A 21,430-nucleotide genomic window follows, 5' to 3' on the forward strand; every position below is an offset into this window, starting at 1 on the left:
CATGAGGACTCCATTTCCTCAACAATAACCCATCTTGTACAAAATAGCCTCTAGTCTTATCTGATACATCGCCATCCTGAAGTGCAGAGGTAAACAGCTCATCCAAAGTGGAATCTAACCGTTGTTCTTTACTCAGGTCATCTGCAGACAGAGGAAAAGGCAGAGAAGACAAATCAGGTACAGGCAAAAAAATGTGCTGTGCCTTTAGCTCACTTCTTTCTTGAGGCTTCAAATGCTCCATACTTTTAGCCATAGCGCGAGTTACAACACCCACAGGGTCTACCACCATTTCGTACTCACTCAACTCTCCACTAGATGAAACCATAGGAGACGGAGACGCATTTGGCCACACCTTATCTCCTGCTAATTTGTTTCCCAAGATAAGGTGTACACCCTCAATTGGTAAAGCAGGACGCAAACCCACTACTACTTCCCCAGTCACTAAGTCAGAGTGAAGCTTAACCTTATGAAGAGGAACTGTTAATGTATTTAAGCCCATACCTCGAACTAAAACACTATTACCAGTTTCAGATTGCACTGAAAACGGCAAAATGGACTCTAAAATGAAAGAATCCATAGCACCTGTGTCACGTAGAATTCTGACAGGAACTTCAACTCCATCTGACAATGACACTCGACCTTCTGTAATAAAAGGAGCATAAGTGGACAAATAATCATTAAACAGTTTATCCTCAGACTCAGCCCCACTAGAATGAACAGAATTTGCCACTGCAGCAGGCTTAAACTTATTTACGTCAATCTGTTTATTTTTCTCTTTAAGTATAGGGCAGTCCCCTTTCCAATGGCCTTTTCCCCGACAGTAATTACATATTTTAGACGAATCAAACTTCCCTGAAGAAAAGTATCCACCCTGAGAACCAGCATATGTAACACGATTCGCGGCAACTTCACGTGTTCTCCAATCAGCAGCAGTGTTTTTATGAGTGAGCACAAAGTCATCAGCCAACAATGCTGCCGCCTCAGGAGACTCAATTTTGTGCTCACTGATATACATCGCAATTGGATCAGAAACGGAAAGTTTAAACTGTTCAACTATAATCAATTCCAGCAGTTCCTCAAATGTTTTGGCCTTTAGCGATGCACACCAACGAGTAACATGTCGTCTTAAATCTTGCACAAACTCCAAATGAGTCTGTCCTTGCTCCTTTTTACAAGACCTAAAACGTTGTCGATATGTTTCTGGTACACACTCATATGCTTTCAAAACTGCGAATTTAACCGTTTCATAATCTCTACAGTCATCTGTACTCAAAGCAGCAAAAGCTAACTGAGCCTTACCGACCAATACACTCTGTAGTAACAGAACACAATCGGTTTTAGACCAACCTTGTAACACCGCAACACGTTCAAACATAGTAAAGAAAACATCCGGATCAACCTCATTAAATTTAGGAACAAGTTTTAAGCTTTGATTCAGTGGAAACTTCTCACTCTGACCAACAATTGACCCAACGTCACCAACTTTACCTTCTTCAATGAGCTTCAGTTTTAAATACTGCAAGTCCATCCTTGCTTTATCCAATTCTATTTTATCACGCTCCGATTTCTGCTTTATTTTCTCATGTTCCATTTGTAACAATAATAACTCTTTTTGCTGGTCAAAAGTTAAAGCAGACTGTGTAGTCAAACTTTTTACATGCTGGTCACTTTCACTCATTTCAGCTGTCAGAACTTTCTTATCAACCAGTTTATTCCTCAGCTCAGTTTTAATACTACTTTCTTTTATTCTCTTATCGCTAAGTTTTACTTCATAATATTCAGCGATTTTCAAAAGTTGTTCTTTTGTACACTTATTTAACAACACGTACGACGGCGATTCAACAAACTGGTCAATATCAGCCATAAGCAAATAAACCACAGACTGAAAGTATTCAAATGTGCAATCAAATACTTGGAAATTAGCCCACTATCTAACTCCCAAAAATCTACCTACTTAACTAAAACCTAAATCTTCATGTGGATACTGGCGGGGGGAAATTAAGCACACAAGCCCAGTGGGTGGAACTGCAACTGGTTAAACCAGCGACAATTCTCAACACCATGGAAATGCTCCCGAGACAACCGCTACTACCCGCGTTCACCACAACTCTACAAAAAATAACAAAACCCGATATGTTTCAAAGGAAACACACCGCTAAACCTACCAGGGATAAATTCCAAGTCAAAACAAACACTATTGCACAAAAGAAACTTACCAGTCGGAGGATTCAAACGACGACCAAACAACTAGCTACACCAAACGCTTTCAGATGTCCCAAAGCAGCTATCATGACGTAATTATTCAAATTGGGATCCCCCAAACGTCACGACCAAATAATTTCCAATCCCCTTTAAAGGAATAGAAAACAACAAAACAATCCAAATAATCAAACATATTCAACTAAGGCATAGAATTAGCCTAAGAACGGACGAGCCCCCATTTGTTACGTCCCGTGACTCAAAAAGGGGACGCAACAAAAACTGGGACATAAGAAAGCCAATTCGTAAAAAAAAACGTTTTATTTAGCTCAAACAAATATACCAAAACGTCTTAAGATAGTATTCAAAGTCAGTAATGGCATCCTAAAGATATGTGCGAGAATGTAATATCCTGTGGTGTGGTCTCGTGATGTGTGCAAAAAAGAAACATCAAACTATAACGAAAAACAATCAAGTTGGCCGCCCGCTCTTCTGCCATCAAGCTTGCTTCTTATAAAGAGGCAAGGGAAATTGGGCACAGGTGTCACGGATGCAACCAGGTTACGGTGGGCGGAGTCATCCGACGTCTACTGGAAAAAAGCCCAATGAATACCCAGGTCGTCACAATATATATATATATATATATTTTTTTTTTTTTAAAATACACACTGACTTACTAATAATTTGATGAATTACAAAAATGTTGTCAATTTTAATTGACTAAATCAGATTTTAAAAGTCTAAATTTTATTTGCTCTATCCTTTTTATGTATGTAATGTATCTTTTATATAAAATGATTATTATTATTATTATTTTCTCTTTGTTGATTTTTGTCAATTAGCTGTTGCAGGTGCATTTACAGTATCAACCAAAGTTTGAACAAGTCTCTAACTGAATATCACAACAAAATATTGAGCAGCACAACTGTGTTCAACACTGATAATAATCAGAAATGTGTCTCGAGCAGTAAATCATGATATTATTCTGATTTCTGAAGATCATGTGACACTGAAGACTGGAGGAATGATGCTGAAAATACAGCGGAGCATCACAGAAATAAATTACACTTTAACACAGATTCACACAGAAAACAGCTGTTTTAAATTCTAAAATTAATACACAATTTTTACTGTATTTTTTATTAAAATAAAAGCAGCCTTAGTGAGCAAAAGAGACTTTTGACCAGGACTCACTCACATGCATTCATGCTGAAAACATTCATCTGTGTTTCTTTCACAGATCTCAGGAAAACATTCGACCAGGAGCCTCTGGGAAAGGAAGTGTCGCTCGAACAGGAAGTGCTTCTCCAGTGCCGACCGCCAGAAGGAATACCTGCTGCTGAGGTACCGGCTCATCCGTCACACACACACACACACACACGGAGCGCTGCACTCTCCGCTGATTAATCTGAAATTGAATTAGAGATTAACATTTGTTACAGTAAACTGATGTGTAGGTAACTCAGTCTCCTCAGCTACCTGCCAGACTCTGTTGAGAAACATGTAGCTCAGTGGCCAGCTGTTAATTCCTGTTTAGCTACACAGGTCGCATCGATTCGGACATCAGGAGTGGGCTGTCAGACAAACTCGTCCTAACAACACCAGAAAGTTTGAGCTAAATAGGATTAATAGATGGCGGCTGGAAAGGATTTTCTCAAAGCATCCGGTCTTTTTTTTTCCATCCTTGCAATGACAGCGAGAGTAGAGTGGGCCGCAATCCACGAGCCAAACCTCCTCCGGGCAGCTTAAGCCATCTGTGGACAGATTTGGAAGGCAGGTTTAACATAAACGCCTCTGGCTGTGTGTTTAATCATCTTAACACTTGTTATAACCATCACCGTTAACCGAAGGCTATCTTTAGCTCGCTTGCATCCTCAGAAGGCAAGGCTTTACTGACGATTACTGTGAAAAAGTTTGGGGCTCATCAGGAGATTCAAATTAACCTTCTGTGCTGTTCGGTCATTTTTGACAAAAAACTTTAACTTTTTAAAAATTTTTATATATATTTTTTTTTACTTCATCGGAATAAGATGAAAATAATATGAAATGTTTTTGATAGTTGATAGTTGCACAAAAAAATCACAGGCACGAATTTACTCGTGGTAACAAATTTTTTGTGATATCAACTTCAAATTTGGAACAAAATAATAATACATTTTCTCACAGTTTTAGAGTAAAACTTGTTTCACATAAAAAAAAAAAAAATTATCTTTTTGTTCATTCTTCATAATAACAATCTACTGTAGCGTTTTGGGGTTTTTCCTTTTTAAAGTTGTTTTCCTTTAAATTAGACCAATTTTAAGTCTCTGCTCCAAAGCATTCGAGATTTACCCACAGTTTAATTTGTAAAATTAATTTTCAGGTGGTTTCCAGGTAATAAATGAATCATAGCTATTCCATAATTACAATTAATTACCAACAAAAATCTCTTAAAAAACAAACAAACTAAAAACATTCAACTAAAATATTGCACATTCATGTCACAAATAAAAATGAATAAATATAGGAAATAAAAATAAATTAATGCCACTACAACTTCAAATGCATCTGCACTGCAAGTGATGTATATTTTAGCACAATATTGTTTAATTTCAGCAACAAAAATAGTTTCACACAAAGTCACAGCTGATGCATGTCAGAACAAAACATAATGAACGAATCAAGTGATTCAGTGATTCAGTGAATCAGCTGCTTTGAGCGAATCGATTGAATGAATGATTCAGTTAAAAACACAGTGATTTATCGCCACCTACTGGTGGTTTTAGTTGCATTTTTTTAAAGTATTACTTAAGTAATTTTAATAATTGTATATTTTGGCCACTGATCAGAAGGTGCTCTTAAATTTAACCACTTGTGAACTGTTCAGCATAGAGTCCTGGATGAGTTAAAGTGAGTCTTTGACAGAGGTGGGATGTGTTTATATACGCACCTGGGATATTCAGAGCAGAACGGGGGGATTGCTGGTGGAATATTCTAGAGAAGCCGCAGCGTTTAGCCGTGTGCAGATAAGCGTCGTCTTTCATGCGGCGCTGTTGCTTTTCACTCAGGTTTGGATGTTTCCTTCTGAACGATCACAGAATGACTTTCGGCTTTTTCTGGCTGCAGGGAAAGTTGTTTATTTCCTGTTTGGGCTGGAAAAATGGGAAAATGTGAAACAGCCTTGTGAGTCATGAATGCACTCAGAAATAAAATAAGTATCAGTGCAAGGATTGGATGCTTCAGTGCAGTCGTGCAAGAAAAAGTGCATGGGTTGCACAGATCTAATTGGTTTGCTAAAGTGATACAGCATGAACAGAATTTATTTGAAATAGAAATCTTTTGTACTCATGTTTCAGCATATAATGTACTTTTGAAGTACACAGACTGAAATTGTATTTTCTTGTTAAAAAAAACTTTATTTAATTTATTTAATTCTTCATTTTATTTAAAATAAAAATCTAAAATGTAGATTTTCAGCATTTATTATTATTAGTATTGTTATTTAAAATTCTTGACAATTTGTTCAATTAAAAATGTACCTAAATTATTTATATTCAGCATTTATTATTATCTAAAATTCTTAAAATTTAGCTTTTATTGTTTTTATTATAATTATATTTATTTATTTTATTATTTTTATTTTCTATGCAGAATCACTCCAAGAAATTCACCCCAGTAACTCTAAAATTATTAATTATTCTAGAATATAGCTATTAAAGTAATATATTTTTTCCTTTTCTTAGCACTTCAAAACAAACTATCACAGTTTTTCCAGTAACCTATAGCCCTGGTTTGGTTCTGTACTGAAGACTTTCTTAAATCCCTTTGCATAATGACTGAATATATGGTTCAGCATTCATCCGTTATCACATTTTCATCAGTCAAAAGCTCTTTGAATGAGCGTCCAGCAGCACTTCACCAAACACGAGCTCCGTTCAGTGAAAACCAGAGAGCATTATGGGTCAGATGAGAGCGCTCTCTCCGGGGAGGATGCTGATTGGCGCCTGTTTCCTTTGATTCGCTCTGAAAGGACCCACGCTTGACCTGGAGAAGGCGAGTGAAGTGACCAGAAGCCGGAAAGCTTTATTGCAGGTGGAGATGCTGACGGAACAAATGAACCGTTTCCCAGCAATTCCACCAACTCAGAACAATTTCTTCCTTTATCAGAGGAATTATATGTCCACAAAGCTAATTTCAGCATGCATCTTAATGTCTATAGGTTCATAAAAACATGCATTCTTTATTGTGTGAAATCTAAATGTGACAGTCGTCTGCTTCTCAAATCAAAGCGATCCCCTGTCTCTCGTTCTCTCCGTGCAGCATTGCGGAGGACGGGAGGAAAGATTCAGGCACGTAATGAGAAGAATAACAAGTCAGGAATGAAATTACATGGATCACGCAATGCAATAAGAGCTCTTTCTCTCTTGGAGAGCGTAAATAGGACGCCGCAGGGCCGTGAACAGCACGCCGTCAGAGCTGCAGGTCCACCGTTAATGACATCCTGCACATTCACAGTGCCAAATAACCAACCGGCCTTCTGGGTAACTACATCCAGAGAGAGAGGATGCTGAATGTGTGTGCACATAAAAGAACACAATTCAATGATTTCAGTCCATTCTGCTGACGTGTCAGTGTTTGTTACGGAGCTCAAGCGTCACGTTCACTGACGCTGATGGGTCACGAATCACGTCTGAAACTTGAGATGTGTGCAGAAGTATTTCTGAAAGTGTTCACTGATGATATTTGCTTCTGTAGAGACACGAGGGATTTCATCTTTGTTCTGAGAAAGTGTTTTAGAGCAGAATTCACTCTTAAAAATTGCACTCCCCATAAACCTGACGTGGAAATCTGGAGGAAAAAACATGACGCATTGCAGATTTTGTAGTCTCTTCTGCTCATAAAGCTGCTTTTACTTGATCAAAAATAGTGAAATATTATTACTATTTAAAATAACTGCTTTCTCTTTGAATATATTTTAAAGTGTAATTTATTTCTGTGATGCTCCGCTGTATTTTCAGCATCATTCCTCCAGTCTTCAGTGTCACATGATCTTCAGAAACCTAAACTTTTGATCTTCTGAATATTTTGCAGTAAACGTAAAGCAAGTAGAATATTTTCCAGAAGTCAGTAGCTTGATATTGTTGTATTGTTTCTGATTTTCATGCATCATTCATGAAATGAGTGGTTCATTGGATCCGATTTCTTCCTCAAAGTTAATAATGCTGTGATTCATCTCAGATCTACTTCGCTTGACTCTTGAAATCCCTGTGGAGTGAATGAATGTTAGAAAAGCTTCCAGAAGCAGAGAAGTGGGCGGCTGCTCTTTGACTCCGTCGTGAGCGGTGGGCAGGTTTGGAGAGGCGTGTGTGTGTGTGTGTGTGTGAGAGAGAGAGACAGAGAGTGTCTGTGTGTGTGTGTGTGTGAGAGAGAGAGACAGAGAGTGTCTGTGTGTGTGTGTGTGTGTGTGTGAGAGAGAGAGACAGAGAGTGTGTGTGTGTCTCTCTCTGTCTGTCTGTCTGTGCTTGTTTGTCAGTGTGTGTGTGTGTGTGTGTGTCAGAGTGAGTCAGTCTCAGTGAGGTGAGTTTGGGCTCCAGACGACACTCACACTTACCTCACCGCTAAACCAAAGAAACGCATCCATTACACTGATGAACTGTTTTTAATGTCACTGCTGCTCCGTCCGTCCGACTCCTTCCTGTCTGATCCTCTCTCTTAGACACAGGCATTTGAATGATTTTAGATTTTATATGCAAACAACTGTGTAAATATACATCTAAATAAAGCCTTAATATAACTATTATATCCTTTTATTTTAAAGGGGTCATATAATGCTGCTAAAAAGAACATTATTTTGTGTATTTGGTCTAAAGAAATATGTTTATGTGGTTTAAGGTTAAAACAACACATTATTTTCCACATACTGTACATTATTGTTTCTCCTCATGCCATGCCTTTCTGAAACGCATTGATTTTTACAAAGCTCATCAGTCTGAAAAGCAAGGTGTGCTCTGATTGGCCAGCTGTCCAGTGCGTTGTGATTGGCCAAACGTTTCAAGCGTCTGATGGAAATGTTACGCCCCTCAACATATACTGTTATCAGAACACCAACAATTACAAACAAGGCAGTTGTTGCATCCAGTGGGAACATAATTGCTGATTATAATAACTTATAATGTCTTTTTATGAGTTGCGTTGCATATCGTGCTGCGTAAACATAAACCATGTCTGCATTTGTGATCGGAGAAATGACAAACAACAAGCTCTACTCTACACTGCTCAAAACTTGTGTGTGAATCATTGAGGCAAATCAAATACATATGTGAACGTATTTACATACCGTGAGTCAGAAGCACCAGACTGTCCTTGTAAAAAGTGTTCAAGGTGGGACTTTTATTTTGACAGCACGCCAAACTTTTATGTTGATGGCACTGTTTACTTTTTATTATATTTGTATTAAATATTTATTTATTAGTGAAAAATACCTTGTCATCTAAAGTATAAGTATGTTTATTTTACACATTAATTTTTTTTAATCCATTGTCAAATGATTTCAAAATTCTTGAATATTAATAATAATTGTAAAAAAAATCATATCGGCTTTATATCAGCTATCGCCATACATTTCCAAGATTTCAAAATATGTCAGAAAACACTGGAGCAATGGAGAGAATAAAAGGTACGCCTTCTTTCTTTGTGTGGACATTTGGGCGGCGTTTTGTAAAGCGTCCCACATAGTGATGTAGAGATGTGGGGGCGTGTTTAAACAAGGCGTTTTAGGAGGGTGTGGACGAGTCTTAACTTTGATAAAGAATATCTCTTTGGATTTGAGGCTTTTAGTCTTTGCAACTTTACAGATCTTCTTTATGCATCCAAAGAGAAAGTATTTCTAATAAAACAATATTACATTACATATTATATTAATAAAATAACTGTCTACAAATAATGCTTGTTTACTCATTTTAGAAAACAAACATTATGTGTTTATTTATTTAGTTGCTGCTTTTTTGTAACTCAAAAAGGGTGTTTTCAAGAGGTCTGTAAACTCCCCAAGAGAAGCAGATGCTCGTGTCTGTTCTAGTATGTTTGTATGGAGTTGTGCTACGATCGTTTATTAAATTGGAGACGGTGTCTCCCGCAGCAGATGGAGTTCAGAATGAGTGTTTGATCCGCCGGGTTGTGTCATCCCCAAAAACAATCTGATTATGCATCTGGATTATCCTGTAATGGAATCGTGTATCGTCGTCCCGCGCTGCTCTGGAGTTTGTTCTGTGTTTCCCTCATGAACAAATGCTTGTATATTTAACCACGGTACTTCTACATCTAATCGTTTCCAGCTTTTCTTCAGCGTTTCTATAACAGCGTTTTGGTAGCTCGAGGATGAGTGTCATTTTATCTGCTGAAAATGGAGAATGATTGAAATTAAACTCCTGATAATCTGAGATTATCGTCTGTCTTTGTCTTTTTAGATGATGAGTTAGTGCTCATCTGATTATGAAATAACTGAAGAGACTCGGTGGGTGTTAGTCCTAAATGTAATCAAAAATACACGAGAGCAACTCATTGTTATTATTAATATTATGGGAGCAGCAGTTTTTAAAGTAAGTAAAATGTAGTAAAAATGGGGCTAGAAATCAATGCATGATTTTTCTTCTCAAAATTAATTGGGATAAATATTTTTAAGAATGATCATTTTTATTATATATATATATATATATATATATATATATATATATATATATATATATATATATATATATATATATATATATATATATATAAACTTATTTTATATTTTTTAAACATTATATATACTAATATATTTAATAATTTAATTTAAAAAAATGTTTAATATTTGTTATTTTTGATATTTAATAATATAGTACTATTTTTAATATTGAAGGTATATTTCATATCTATTTAATATATTGCCCAGCTCTAGTTATTTGTTATATTTATGCTATATCTTTATATACTAATCCAAAATATCTCAGTAATATTCACACTTATATTTAATGCATCAATGTATGTCATTATAAATATATTAAATAATATAATTTTTTATACAATGTTTAATATTTAGATGATATCATATAACTTTAATGATAGATTCACATCTGGTGGTTGTTTATAGCATTGTCTCACTGCAGCTAGAATAATTAAGTGTATCATATTGTAATCCAGAAAGGTTTATGTGTTTATGAAACGTGAATAAAATTAAATTATGTTCCAGTTTTTAATATGCATTTTATTACAGATACCTTGGGATTGCAAAAAGTATCGGAGGGAGCATAGTTTCCCTTTTGGGTTAAAATAATTTCTTATTATAATTCGAACAGTATGAAAATTAGAGATTAGAGGCACTATAATCACATAGTCACGCAATACTGATGTTGTTAACATTAACAGTTGGAGAATAAAGTGTAACAATAATAATTTGCATGATTTGATGTGATATGAGCTCATTTAGATGAAATCACCATTGTTAGTGTAATTTATTGTAATGCTTTTTTCCTCAGTTGGTCAGAACAAACATTGCAGACGTGAAAATTATTATTTGGGTCATATATTCCAAGATGTAGGCGAGAATCAGCAACTGCATGTTTTCAAACAGAGATGGCGACAAAGAGGCAAAACTTACAAACTGCAACTTTAAAGCGGTCATATGATGCTTTTTTTTTAAGATCATTATTTTGTATATTTGGTGTAATAGAATATGTTGACCTGCTTTAATGTTCAAAAAACACATTATTTTACAAATACTGTATATTTTTGTAGATCCTCTATGCCCCGCCTCTCTCAAGCACAAAGTCCCTCCTTCTGACAAGAGCTGTTTGCTCTGATTGGCCGACTGACCCAGTGCATTGTGATTGGCCGAACACCGCAAGCACTCGTCGGAAATGTAACGCCCCCTTTCCATAATCACTAGCATCTTCTTTCAAAATAAATGTAATGAAGTAAACAATGTCCTTAGTTTTCCATCAGTTCAAGCTGAAAGAGGAACAGAGTCACATGACGGACACAGTGATGAAGCTCGTATGTGTTTGCAGTGCACTCAACCAATCACAGCGCACCATTTCATTTGAAAAACTGCGTTATGTGCAAATTACATATTCGCATACAAGTTCAGTGTTGCTTGAGTTTTGATCTCTGAAAATCTAAATCTGGATTTGAATTATTTATGATATTATAATCTAAAGATGCATGTGAATGTTTGAAACAAAAAAAATATTGGTTTGCATCTTGCCACTTTATTGGTAAAGAAAACGCATTTTACTCAAATTAATCAAAATGGATTTCTAGAGTTTTGGAAGCCAACTCTTTATATAATAATATGAAATCTATATATCCAGAGGGAAATAATCAGCAGTTGGGCAATGAGAGCAGACTCTCGATCCAGTTGGAAAGTTCTTCTAAACGCGCTTCAGGAAGTCCACGTCTGTTCTCGACAGATGAAGCCTCAGCTTTTATGACTCGCATCGAACCCTTTCAAAGCCCATCCTGGCACTCTGAGATCCGGCGAGGGCTTCTGGGTAATTCACATGAATCATCTCACGTGACTGAGTTATTCACATATGCTTCCCTTCTGTCTGTGGAAACAAATCAGTAATTTCTGTAAAAAAATAAATATATAAATAAACGTAAAAGAAATGGGGTTAAAGCTCATCATGAAAATAAAAAAACTTATATATATAATATTTTATAAATATAAAGTAACTAATATTCACTACATATTTTATATATCACTGTATATTATATTTATTTAAATAATGTAAAAAAATTATTTATTTAATATTAAAATATATAATTTTAATTATTATTTTTTATTTTATTTATTATTATTATATTTTAGACATGGCCTGGTTCTAGTCATTTATATGATATGTATAATATATCATTTTAAAATTAAAAAATATATATATATATATATATATATATATATATATATATATATATATATATATATATATTTAATTTTAGAACAGGTCCTGCAGTGATCATCATAGATATGTTTAGTAATGTTTTAATATTTATTTATTCAGATATTGTTTAGTAGTGATTTTATATGCAGTATATTTATTATTTATATATGATATCATCCAACCTGCAGTGAGGATGTCATTATAAATATAATATTAAGTAATGTTAGATTTATTTATTTATTTATTGTGATACTATAATATGTCAATTAGGCACTGTATATATTATGTATTTAATATTGAGGTCATTATTGGTTAGTTTTTCTGCTTCCTCACTGACGATCTTTTTCATGACCTGTCTTCTTCAGTGTGTGCAGAGAAAGAGCTCTGTGTTTTCATGTCTTCTGCCTCTCGAAGGCTCTTGTCAGAGCTCAGATAAAGACAGGGTTCAGAGGTCATGATCACACTGTTGCCATGACAGCCGTGCTTTCATTCAGGCAGCGGCTCGGGAAGCCGGGGTCCTGCAGAGTCGTGTGGTGAAGACCCACAGCGCTCTGAGAAAAGACTCGTCCAGGGAGATGCCAGAGGACTGGAAACTATCTTCAGTGGATATGAAAATCACTCTGCTGCGGTCCACGGCTATTGTGCTGCGCTACTGGTGGCTTTAAAAGATGATAATACTGCTGTCAGTCTGTCACCAGAGGCCTGAGAATGACTGTATTCTGTGGAACAGAGAAGGAGGTGTTTAGCAGAATGTTCATGCTGCCTTATATATGTATGTATTTACATTTAACAGACACCTTTATTCAAAGTGACTTTCTAATGAAGAGAACAGAGCCAATCAAAACCAACAGAAGAGCTATAATATGTCACGTAAAAGCTCTGTGACAGGACTTTTTAGAATTAAAAAGAGCAGAAAAAGAATAGGGAACGCTATTAAGTAAACAAAATAATAGAAAAATAATAGAAAATGGTAGTGTTAGAGGATCATTTTATAATAAATAAAAAGTAAACGAGAAGATAGAATGGAACAATTATTTGGTTTTTTTCTTTAAAAATATTTATTATATTGTTGTTTTCAAGATTATTGTGTTTATTGAAATGAAAAGTATATTATTATTATTTAAAATTACATATGTTTATAATAAACAGGCAATTTTTATTTTAAAATGCATTATTAATTGTTATTATGTTTGAGATTAATTTATAATATTCTTACGTCATTTCAGATTATTAAAATATGATTTATATTATATAAATGTATATTTTCATTCTTTTATCCAGCTATTAGCTTTAGAAATATACATTACAAATTAATTTCTTTTTATTATTATTATTATTATTTATTTATTTTTAAGAAACTCATAGGGCTTTGGCTCTACGTGTTGGCCGTCAGTATTTAATTTAATTGTCACCAGAGAGATGCATGTGGTCTGTGACCTTTGACCTTTGGCTTAACCCTCTGGAGTCTAAGGGTATTTTTGGGGCCTTGAGAAGTTTTGTCATGCCCTGACATTTGTGCTTTTTTCAGTTTCTTATAAATATCTAAATGGGTAAAGTCTAATATCACTGTAATCAGCACAAACTGGGCTATAATAATATGTGAAATGCATGCATGTACATGATTGTATTTTTGAGAAAAAAAATTTTATGCATGGTTAGTGAAAAACTAAAAATGTTAAGTCACTTGAATAAGGCAATAAAACACATACATAAAATTGATTGCCGGAAAAGTTGAGAACTGGAGCTTGTAGCCTAGAATTTTTCTTTCTGAATGATGTGAAAATCATCTTGTTTACTCATTCACAGAAAACAATATATTGATTTAAATTTTCTAAAACACTTTTTGTTGGTAAAAGTCATATGCGAGTAGGCGTCAACTATCATGAATATCATTGTGATTTACACCTGAGAAGACAAAGGCCTGCATAATGAGCTGCATAATGAGCCTCCCATTCAACTGTGCCACTGTGAGGGAGGACTTACAAGAAAGAATGTGAGAACAAAATAAAAGTATATAATTTTATGTTTGTAGTTTATTAAGAATATATTTAATTATCCCACAACATAATTTAATATCCACTTGGGGGAGCAGTTAAACAGTTTATTAGGAACAATGAAAGCTGACTTTCAAACAATTTTTTTGGCATCCTTACTCCAGTCACACAATCCTTCAGAAATCCTTTTAACAATCTTATTTTCTACCAAATAAACCCCATTTATTATCATCATCATTATTATTATTATTATTAATGTTGAAAAGAGCTGATAATATTTTTCAGGTTTTTTTAGGGGGAATAAATCGAAAGAACTGCATTGTTTTTACATTTGTTAGAGTTATCTCTATTTGTCACATTTATATTATTTACATCAAGCTTTTGAATGGTATAGTATTGTATATTGTTATTGAAACTTCATAATGTTTCACTTGATTATACATTTAGTCAGGAATTATAGTTTGGAAAAAGTATTTGGAAAAAGTCTAACTAGTAAAATGTTTACACGTTATGTGAAAACTAGTACAAATAAATAAAAAGAGACTTACTCATGTTTATGATCTCTGCTGAATAAAGTGCTTCATTCTTTTTTCTGAGGAAATCCATTTCTCAAATCCTCAACCACACCACATCTTTTTGGGGTGAATTATGTCTTAGTCCTCTCATCGCGAAGCAAACAGTAAAATAAAATAAAAACTTGAAGAATAGTCTGGCTGCTTTTTCTTCTGTGTGGGCGTATTCAAGCCGCGCGCTTCAGTTTGAATCTGAATAGCGTGTTCAGCGCGGGGGCGTGGTCACATTAGATATAATGAGCGGAGATATGAAAAACAGACATTGCGTTGTTTTCATATGGATTACTTTATCTCAGAATATTTGTTTTCGGCAGCACTTGTTTAGTTTAAAAGTAGACATTCCAGGCTTTCTATAGATATCTCTCTCATGTCTCTTCGTTGAGTATTCACGGAGTTACGGTTCATTTTAATGAAATGTTTGTACATGACGATCAGCGGAGACAAAGACTGTAGACAGCGCACCTTGTTTGTTATCTTTATTTTATAAGTGCACAAAGGGTTTTGTTATTATGTCTGTATCCAAAAAAAACTAGACCCTTTACAGATTCGATTGATGTATTGCTCTTATCTGTACGATTAAAACTGAGAGTGTAATTTAAGTTCTTTTCGGGGTTATCAGGAGAAAATGACTCAAAACGCATATATGCGTTAATCGACTTGAAAGGGTTAAACAACCCCATCGATCAAAACAAGAAACCAGAGGAAGACTCTTTTAAAGATCAGCACCTGAATGTGTTTAATTCACGCATCTCTAACTTCATCTCAGATGCTTTCAGAACGTAATGCCGTTCAGTAAGAGTTTAGGTCTATAAACTGAACACTACAGACTCGCACACATTGAGATGTGACCGTACTCGTGTGTTCCTGTGGGCAGTGTTGGTCTGTTTTCTCATTAGCTGCAGTTTTGAGCTTCGTTATAGAGCGCGTGTGAAGGGAGTCGTGTCTTTTCCAAACGAGTGCATTCATTATGAACAATATGAAGTATTAATGAAGACGTGTGGCTGGGACATTTCTATGCGTTTGTGTTTAGAAATGAAGAAGACGTGGATGTGTTTACCCTGTTTTGTGTGTTTTAATGACATGGCTCTGAAATCATCTGAATGTGGCTTTGCCGTTCAGTCTTGAGCTCTCAGGAAACAAACGAACAAAAAGTATGAAATCAGGTGTGAAATATTCTTGCGGATGGAAGATCTCTCCCACATCGAATGATAACAGCGCTGCTGATTTCTGTTGTTTCTCTTGTATTGTTATCTTGCTGTGGAATGGATCTGTGCCCTCGCGACTCAAACTTGTGAAATGTTTTCTAATTAGCGTAATAATGTCTTTGGCACGTGTATAATTCACAGAGATTGGGTCGCATTTGCTGTGGCGCTTCTGAATCTGAGGATTGTGAACGTGCTTTTATTTCCTTTCTGTTTGCATGTCTGCTGGACTCAAACTAGTTCATCAGGACTGGTTTTCAACAGCTGATCCGTCCGTGTGAGGAGAAGCCAGGCTCAGTCTTCCTGTTCAGATCAGACTCAAGATTATTTAAGAGCTGCCGTCATTTAAAGCAATTACTGCGCTCCATTAAATATTAATGCAGGATTTTCCTTCATCCGTGATCACAGAGACATCTAACCGTCTCACACACACACACACACACACAGCTGCACCAAATTAAATTGATGTCAGTTTCTCTTGATGGAGCCACAAACTTTAATTGGCTCCTAATGCTTCTGCCTGTTTGTATAATGACCACTTGTATTAATTTCCTTCGATTTCAGATAAATACTGTTCTTTTGAACTTTCTATTCATCTGTGAATCCTGAAAAATACAATTGTGTTCAACATTATTAATAATCAGAAATAGTAATCATCATATTATTCTGATTTCTGAAGATCATGTGACACTGAAGACTGGAGGAATGATGCTGAAAATACAGCGGAGCATCACAGAAATAAATTACACTTTAACTTCAGATTCACATGAAAACTGTTTTTTAACATTATAATAATATTTCACTATTTTTACTGTATTTTTAATCAAATAATGCAACCTTAATGAGCAGAAAAGTGTGACAATCTCCTTCTGTTAATAAATGTGTATATAAAAAATTAAACAACTATTAATTATTTATTTTAAATAATTTATTGTATAATAATAAAAGACTTACTTGAAATACAAATATAAAAAATGAGTTGCACAAAAAATTACTAATATTAGTTATTAGAAGTAGTAAAGTAAAATAAAATAAAAAGAAGATTCAAATAAAATTACTAAAACTTTAATTCTTAAAATAAAATAAAAAAATATGTAAAATAAAATTAATTATAATAATAATAATGCTAAAACTTTGTAATAGTATGGCCTGGGAGACCTATAAAAATAAGAAGACAAACAAAGAAAAATTACTAAAACTAAAAAAAAATGTATATAAAAATGAAAAAATAAAATACAGTATAGAAAATAATATATAGATGAGGTTACTAATATTATATAAAAAAATTACAAACAAAAGGTTGAAAAAAAAAAAAATATATATATATATAAACTAATCAAAGTGACAACACAAAAATGAAAACACAAAATTTTCCTACAGAAATCATTCTAATATGATGATTTGCAGCTCGAAAAAAAAAAGTAAAATGAAAAATCAGTAAATTGCCTAGGCAACATTTCTAAAATTATTATTATTATTATTTGCTATTCAAAAATGTTTTCCCATTTTAACAATAAATTTATTATTATTACGTATTATTATTTAACATTTAAATAATGCATTATTATTATAGAAAATTCACTTTTTGACCACAATTATAACATTTGAAGGATAATGTGTCTAACTTTGATTAAATAAATGTCTCAAGTCAAAGATGCTTCTTCATCACCACGCTGAAGTCGTTTACTCTTGATTTCATTGTGAATTTTACACACTTTGATTAGTTTAGTACAGGATCTGAATGGATGTGTGTCCCTCGGGGGCCGAACATCATCACATCCGCAAACACTCGCTCCGTCACACATCTGTCATAAACACACACTCAGCCGCTTCTGGGCTTTTATTCGCCTGTTTACTTCAGTAATTTGAGGGCCACATATAATCACCTTGGCAGGCCGAGAGCCCAGTGGATTTGTGGGTAATCCACATTGATTTTGTTGTCTTCTGCGTCTCTCAATGGCAGCATTTCTCTGATTACATCACAGCATTGAATGATAAAGACACATCGACTCAATTGAAAGGTATCTGCAGCATGTCTGGATGCGTCCGATCTCTCTCTCTCTCTCACACACACACACACACACATTTATTATGCATTTCTGTTCATTTGATGAGGATTTCGGCTCAGACTTCTGCCCAAAATCAGAAGTGTTTCTCACCACAAATACAGAGCCGCTCTTATAGTCTCCAGCTCATTTACAGTGTTTGCATTTGAGTTCAACTTCACACACTCAGTATTTTCACATTTGATTGGATCCAGAAGACTGCAGGACTGTTGTGGGATATAAAGAGGGAACGTGATGGATATTGACTCGTTATGGAGCTTCTGCACACACATCAACACGTCTGTCTTTATTGAAACACAAGCAGAAAGCTGGCTGTGATTTCTGGATTGAGAGCGGATGGACGTCGGTGTGTGTTTCTGTGTGTTTGCAGGTGGAGTGGCTGAAGAACGAGGAGATCATCGACCCTGCAGACGACAGGAACTTCTACATCACCATCGACCACAACCTGATCATCAAACAAGCGCGTCTGTCCGACACCGCCAACTACACCTGCGTCGCCAAGAACATCGTGGCCAAACGCCGCAGCACCACGGCCACCGTCATCGTCTACGGTCAGCCTCCACACACACACACACACACACACACACTCACCAATCAAACACACCACACTTTTATTAATAAATAACAAGCTAGCTGGATGTTACTGGAGGATCCGAAGATGTTTATTATTTCTAACTCTAAGTATATTCAGACTTGTGTGTGTGTAGTGTTTGTCTGTGTTGAGGTCACTGGCACAATGCGAGAGTTATTTCTTTATTTTATTTAGTTATTGCTTTTGGAGGGGTGTGTAATGCACTGCTATGTGTTTATTTATAAATATTATTTATTTAGTAAATTTGTTTTGATTTATTTAGATTTGTATTTTATATCAGTTTTTAGAGTGTGGTTTCTAGGTGTTTATTTTAATAATATTTATTGTTATTTTAATTATTTACTTGTTTGTATTTTTTAGTTATCTGTGTTTGTGATGTATTTAGATTTATATTTGTATTTTATTTTCTGTGTGTTTCTTAGGCGTTTATTTATTTTTATCATATAATTATTTGTTTGTCTTTTATTTATTTTATTTGTTTTTATTTATTGGTTGATTTAGGTAGTTGCCATGTGTTCATTTATTTATTTGTATTTGATTAGTTTATTAATATTTATATTTTGCTATAAGGTTTTTGTAGTGTTTTGTTTTTATTTTATTTTTTTTAATTTTATTTATGAAGTGTTTATATGAAAGGGAATTATTTTGTATTTTTCTATTATTTCATTATGTATTTTTGTTATTTAGTCATTTTTAAATAGTGTATATTTAAGGTTTTGAAGTGGTTTGTAGTGCACTGAAAATGTTTCAGTGTTTCACCTTGAAATCCTGATCATCTCTGAAGCTTTAATAGTCTGCGTCTGAAACTGATGTGAAACTTTAACCAGCTGTTTCGTTAGCTTGCGTGTCCTTCAGTGCGTCGCAGTCCGTCTTCTCTGAAATGTATTTTGTCGGATCTTGCCGTGAATATCCCTGGAGCTGGAAAATGTTCCTCTTAAGAACAGGAAGCAGTGCCGACAAGCTGGAAGCGGTATAACCCGCCGCTGCTGCCTCTGCTTTGAATGTTGAAAGAACAATGCGGTGTGTATTTCTCGTTCACGAGGCTGACGGTTTGTGAAGCTGCACCTCGACACCTGTGGTAGAGCACAGACCAGTCTTTCAGGAGCTCTTCAACAAGTGAAAACAGCCACCTGCTGCGATCGCTTACTGTTTTCCCCACAGACACAATCCCAGATCTGGCTAACAGATGTTTGGCTCTCCCGTGCGGTAATAAATTGACTTCTCTTCCTCGTCGTGAGGCTGATGTAATTATAAGTGCTCTCCGCTCTACTCTGAAAAGCAGTCCGCGGCGTGAGGAAACTGCGGATGCTGGATGAGATTGTAATAACACGAGCCGCTCGAGTGTGACGGGACGCCTCTTTACATGAATTGAGAAATGACTTCAGTTCCAGTTCAGCTCCAAATGTGCACTGTGTGAACTGAAGTGATGCAGAACTGAATGTAAGGAAGTAGAATTAAAATGAATTACAATTCAAAGAAATGCATACTAATTTTTAACTAGAAAAGCAGTTAGTTGTGATGAAGAATTAGTTTGAAAAGTTTGATTAATGGATGAAAAGATGGATGAATGAAAAATTGGATAGATCGGATGAAAAGATGGATAGATTAGATGAAAGATGGATGAATGGAAAGATGGTTAGATTAGATGAAAGATGGATAAATGAAAAGATAGGTAGATCGGATGAAAAGATGGGCAGATCGGATGAAAAGATGGGCAGATCGGATGAAAAGATGGGTAGATCGGATGAAAAGATGGGCAGATCGGATGAAAAGATGGGCAGATCGGTTGAAAAGATGGGTAGATCGGATGAAAAGATGGGCAGATCGGATGAAAAGATGGGTAGATAGGGTGAAAAGATGGGCAGATCGGATGAAAAGATGGGTAGATCGGATGAAAAGATGGGATTGATAGGGTTAAAAGATGGGCAGATTGGGTGAAAAGATGGGTAGATAGGATGAAAAGATGGGCAGATCGGATGAAAAGATGGGCAGATCGGATGAAAAGATGGGCAGATAGGATGAAAAGATGGGCAGATCGGATGAAAAGATGGGCAGATCGGATGAAAAGATGGGCAGATAGGGTGAAAAGATGGGTGGATCGGATGAAAAGATGGGTAGATAGGGTGAAAAGATGGGCAGATTGGGTGAAAAGATGGGTAGATCGGATGAAAAGATGGGCAGATCGGATGAAAAGATGGGCAGATAGGGTGAAAAGATGGGTGGATCGGATGAAAAGATGGGTAGATAGGGTGAAAAGATGGGCAGATTGGGTGAAAAGATGGGTAGATCGGATGAAAAGATGGGCAGATCGGATGAAAAGATGGGTAGATAGGGTGAAAAGATGGGCAGATCGGATGAAAAGATGGGTAGATAGGGGGAAAAGAGACAGCGACAGTGTCTGTGTTTACTGGCTGATGTAATAACTGATGTATTAATAATAACTGATGTATTAATAATAACTGATGTATTAATAAAAACTGATGTATTAATAATAACTGATGGCTGGCTGGTGTTTCCGTCTGCAGTGAACGGCGGCTGGTCGACGTGGACGGAGTGGTCAGTGTGCAGCAGTCGCTGTGGGCGGGGCTATCAGAAGAGGACACGCAGCTGCACCAATCCCACGCCTCTGAACGGAGGAGCCATCTGTGAGGGTCAAGCCATCCAGAAACTGGCCTGCAACCCGCTGTGTCCAGGTCCGGCCTCGCTTCCTGTGCTGCTTTCTCAACCGCTGCTGCAAAAAAAGTCATTTGAATTCAATGAAATAAATAGAGTTTAATAGCATAAGTCCTTGTTTTGGTGTTTAAATAAATATATCTCACATTATAGCTCATATTTTCAGTGTTCTCAAACTTTTATTATGATTTATTATATTGCACTTATTTTTGAGTTTAACTTTTTTATTTCAA

The 21,430-nt window shown here is 35.5% G+C and overlaps 1 protein-coding gene across 1 annotated transcript in view; it reads left to right on the top strand.

Moving 5' to 3' along the window:
- LOC113085123 (netrin receptor UNC5C-like) overlaps window positions 1-21,430 on the top strand; it is a 59,394-nt gene that overhangs the window by 18,016 nt on the left and 19,948 nt on the right. The window contains exons 3-5 of the mRNA XM_026255096.1: window positions 3,440-3,543; window positions 18,303-18,483; window positions 21,050-21,217. Coding sequence (XP_026110881.1) covers window positions 3,440-3,543; window positions 18,303-18,483; window positions 21,050-21,217 — 453 coding nt within the window. The remainder of the gene's footprint in view (window positions 1-3,439; window positions 3,544-18,302; window positions 18,484-21,049; window positions 21,218-21,430) is intronic.

Source organism: Carassius auratus, unplaced genomic scaffold, assembly GCF_003368295.1.
Source record: "Carassius auratus strain Wakin unplaced genomic scaffold, ASM336829v1 scaf_tig00041462, whole genome shotgun sequence".
NCBI lineage: Eukaryota > Metazoa > Chordata > Actinopteri > Cypriniformes > Cyprinidae > Carassius > Carassius auratus.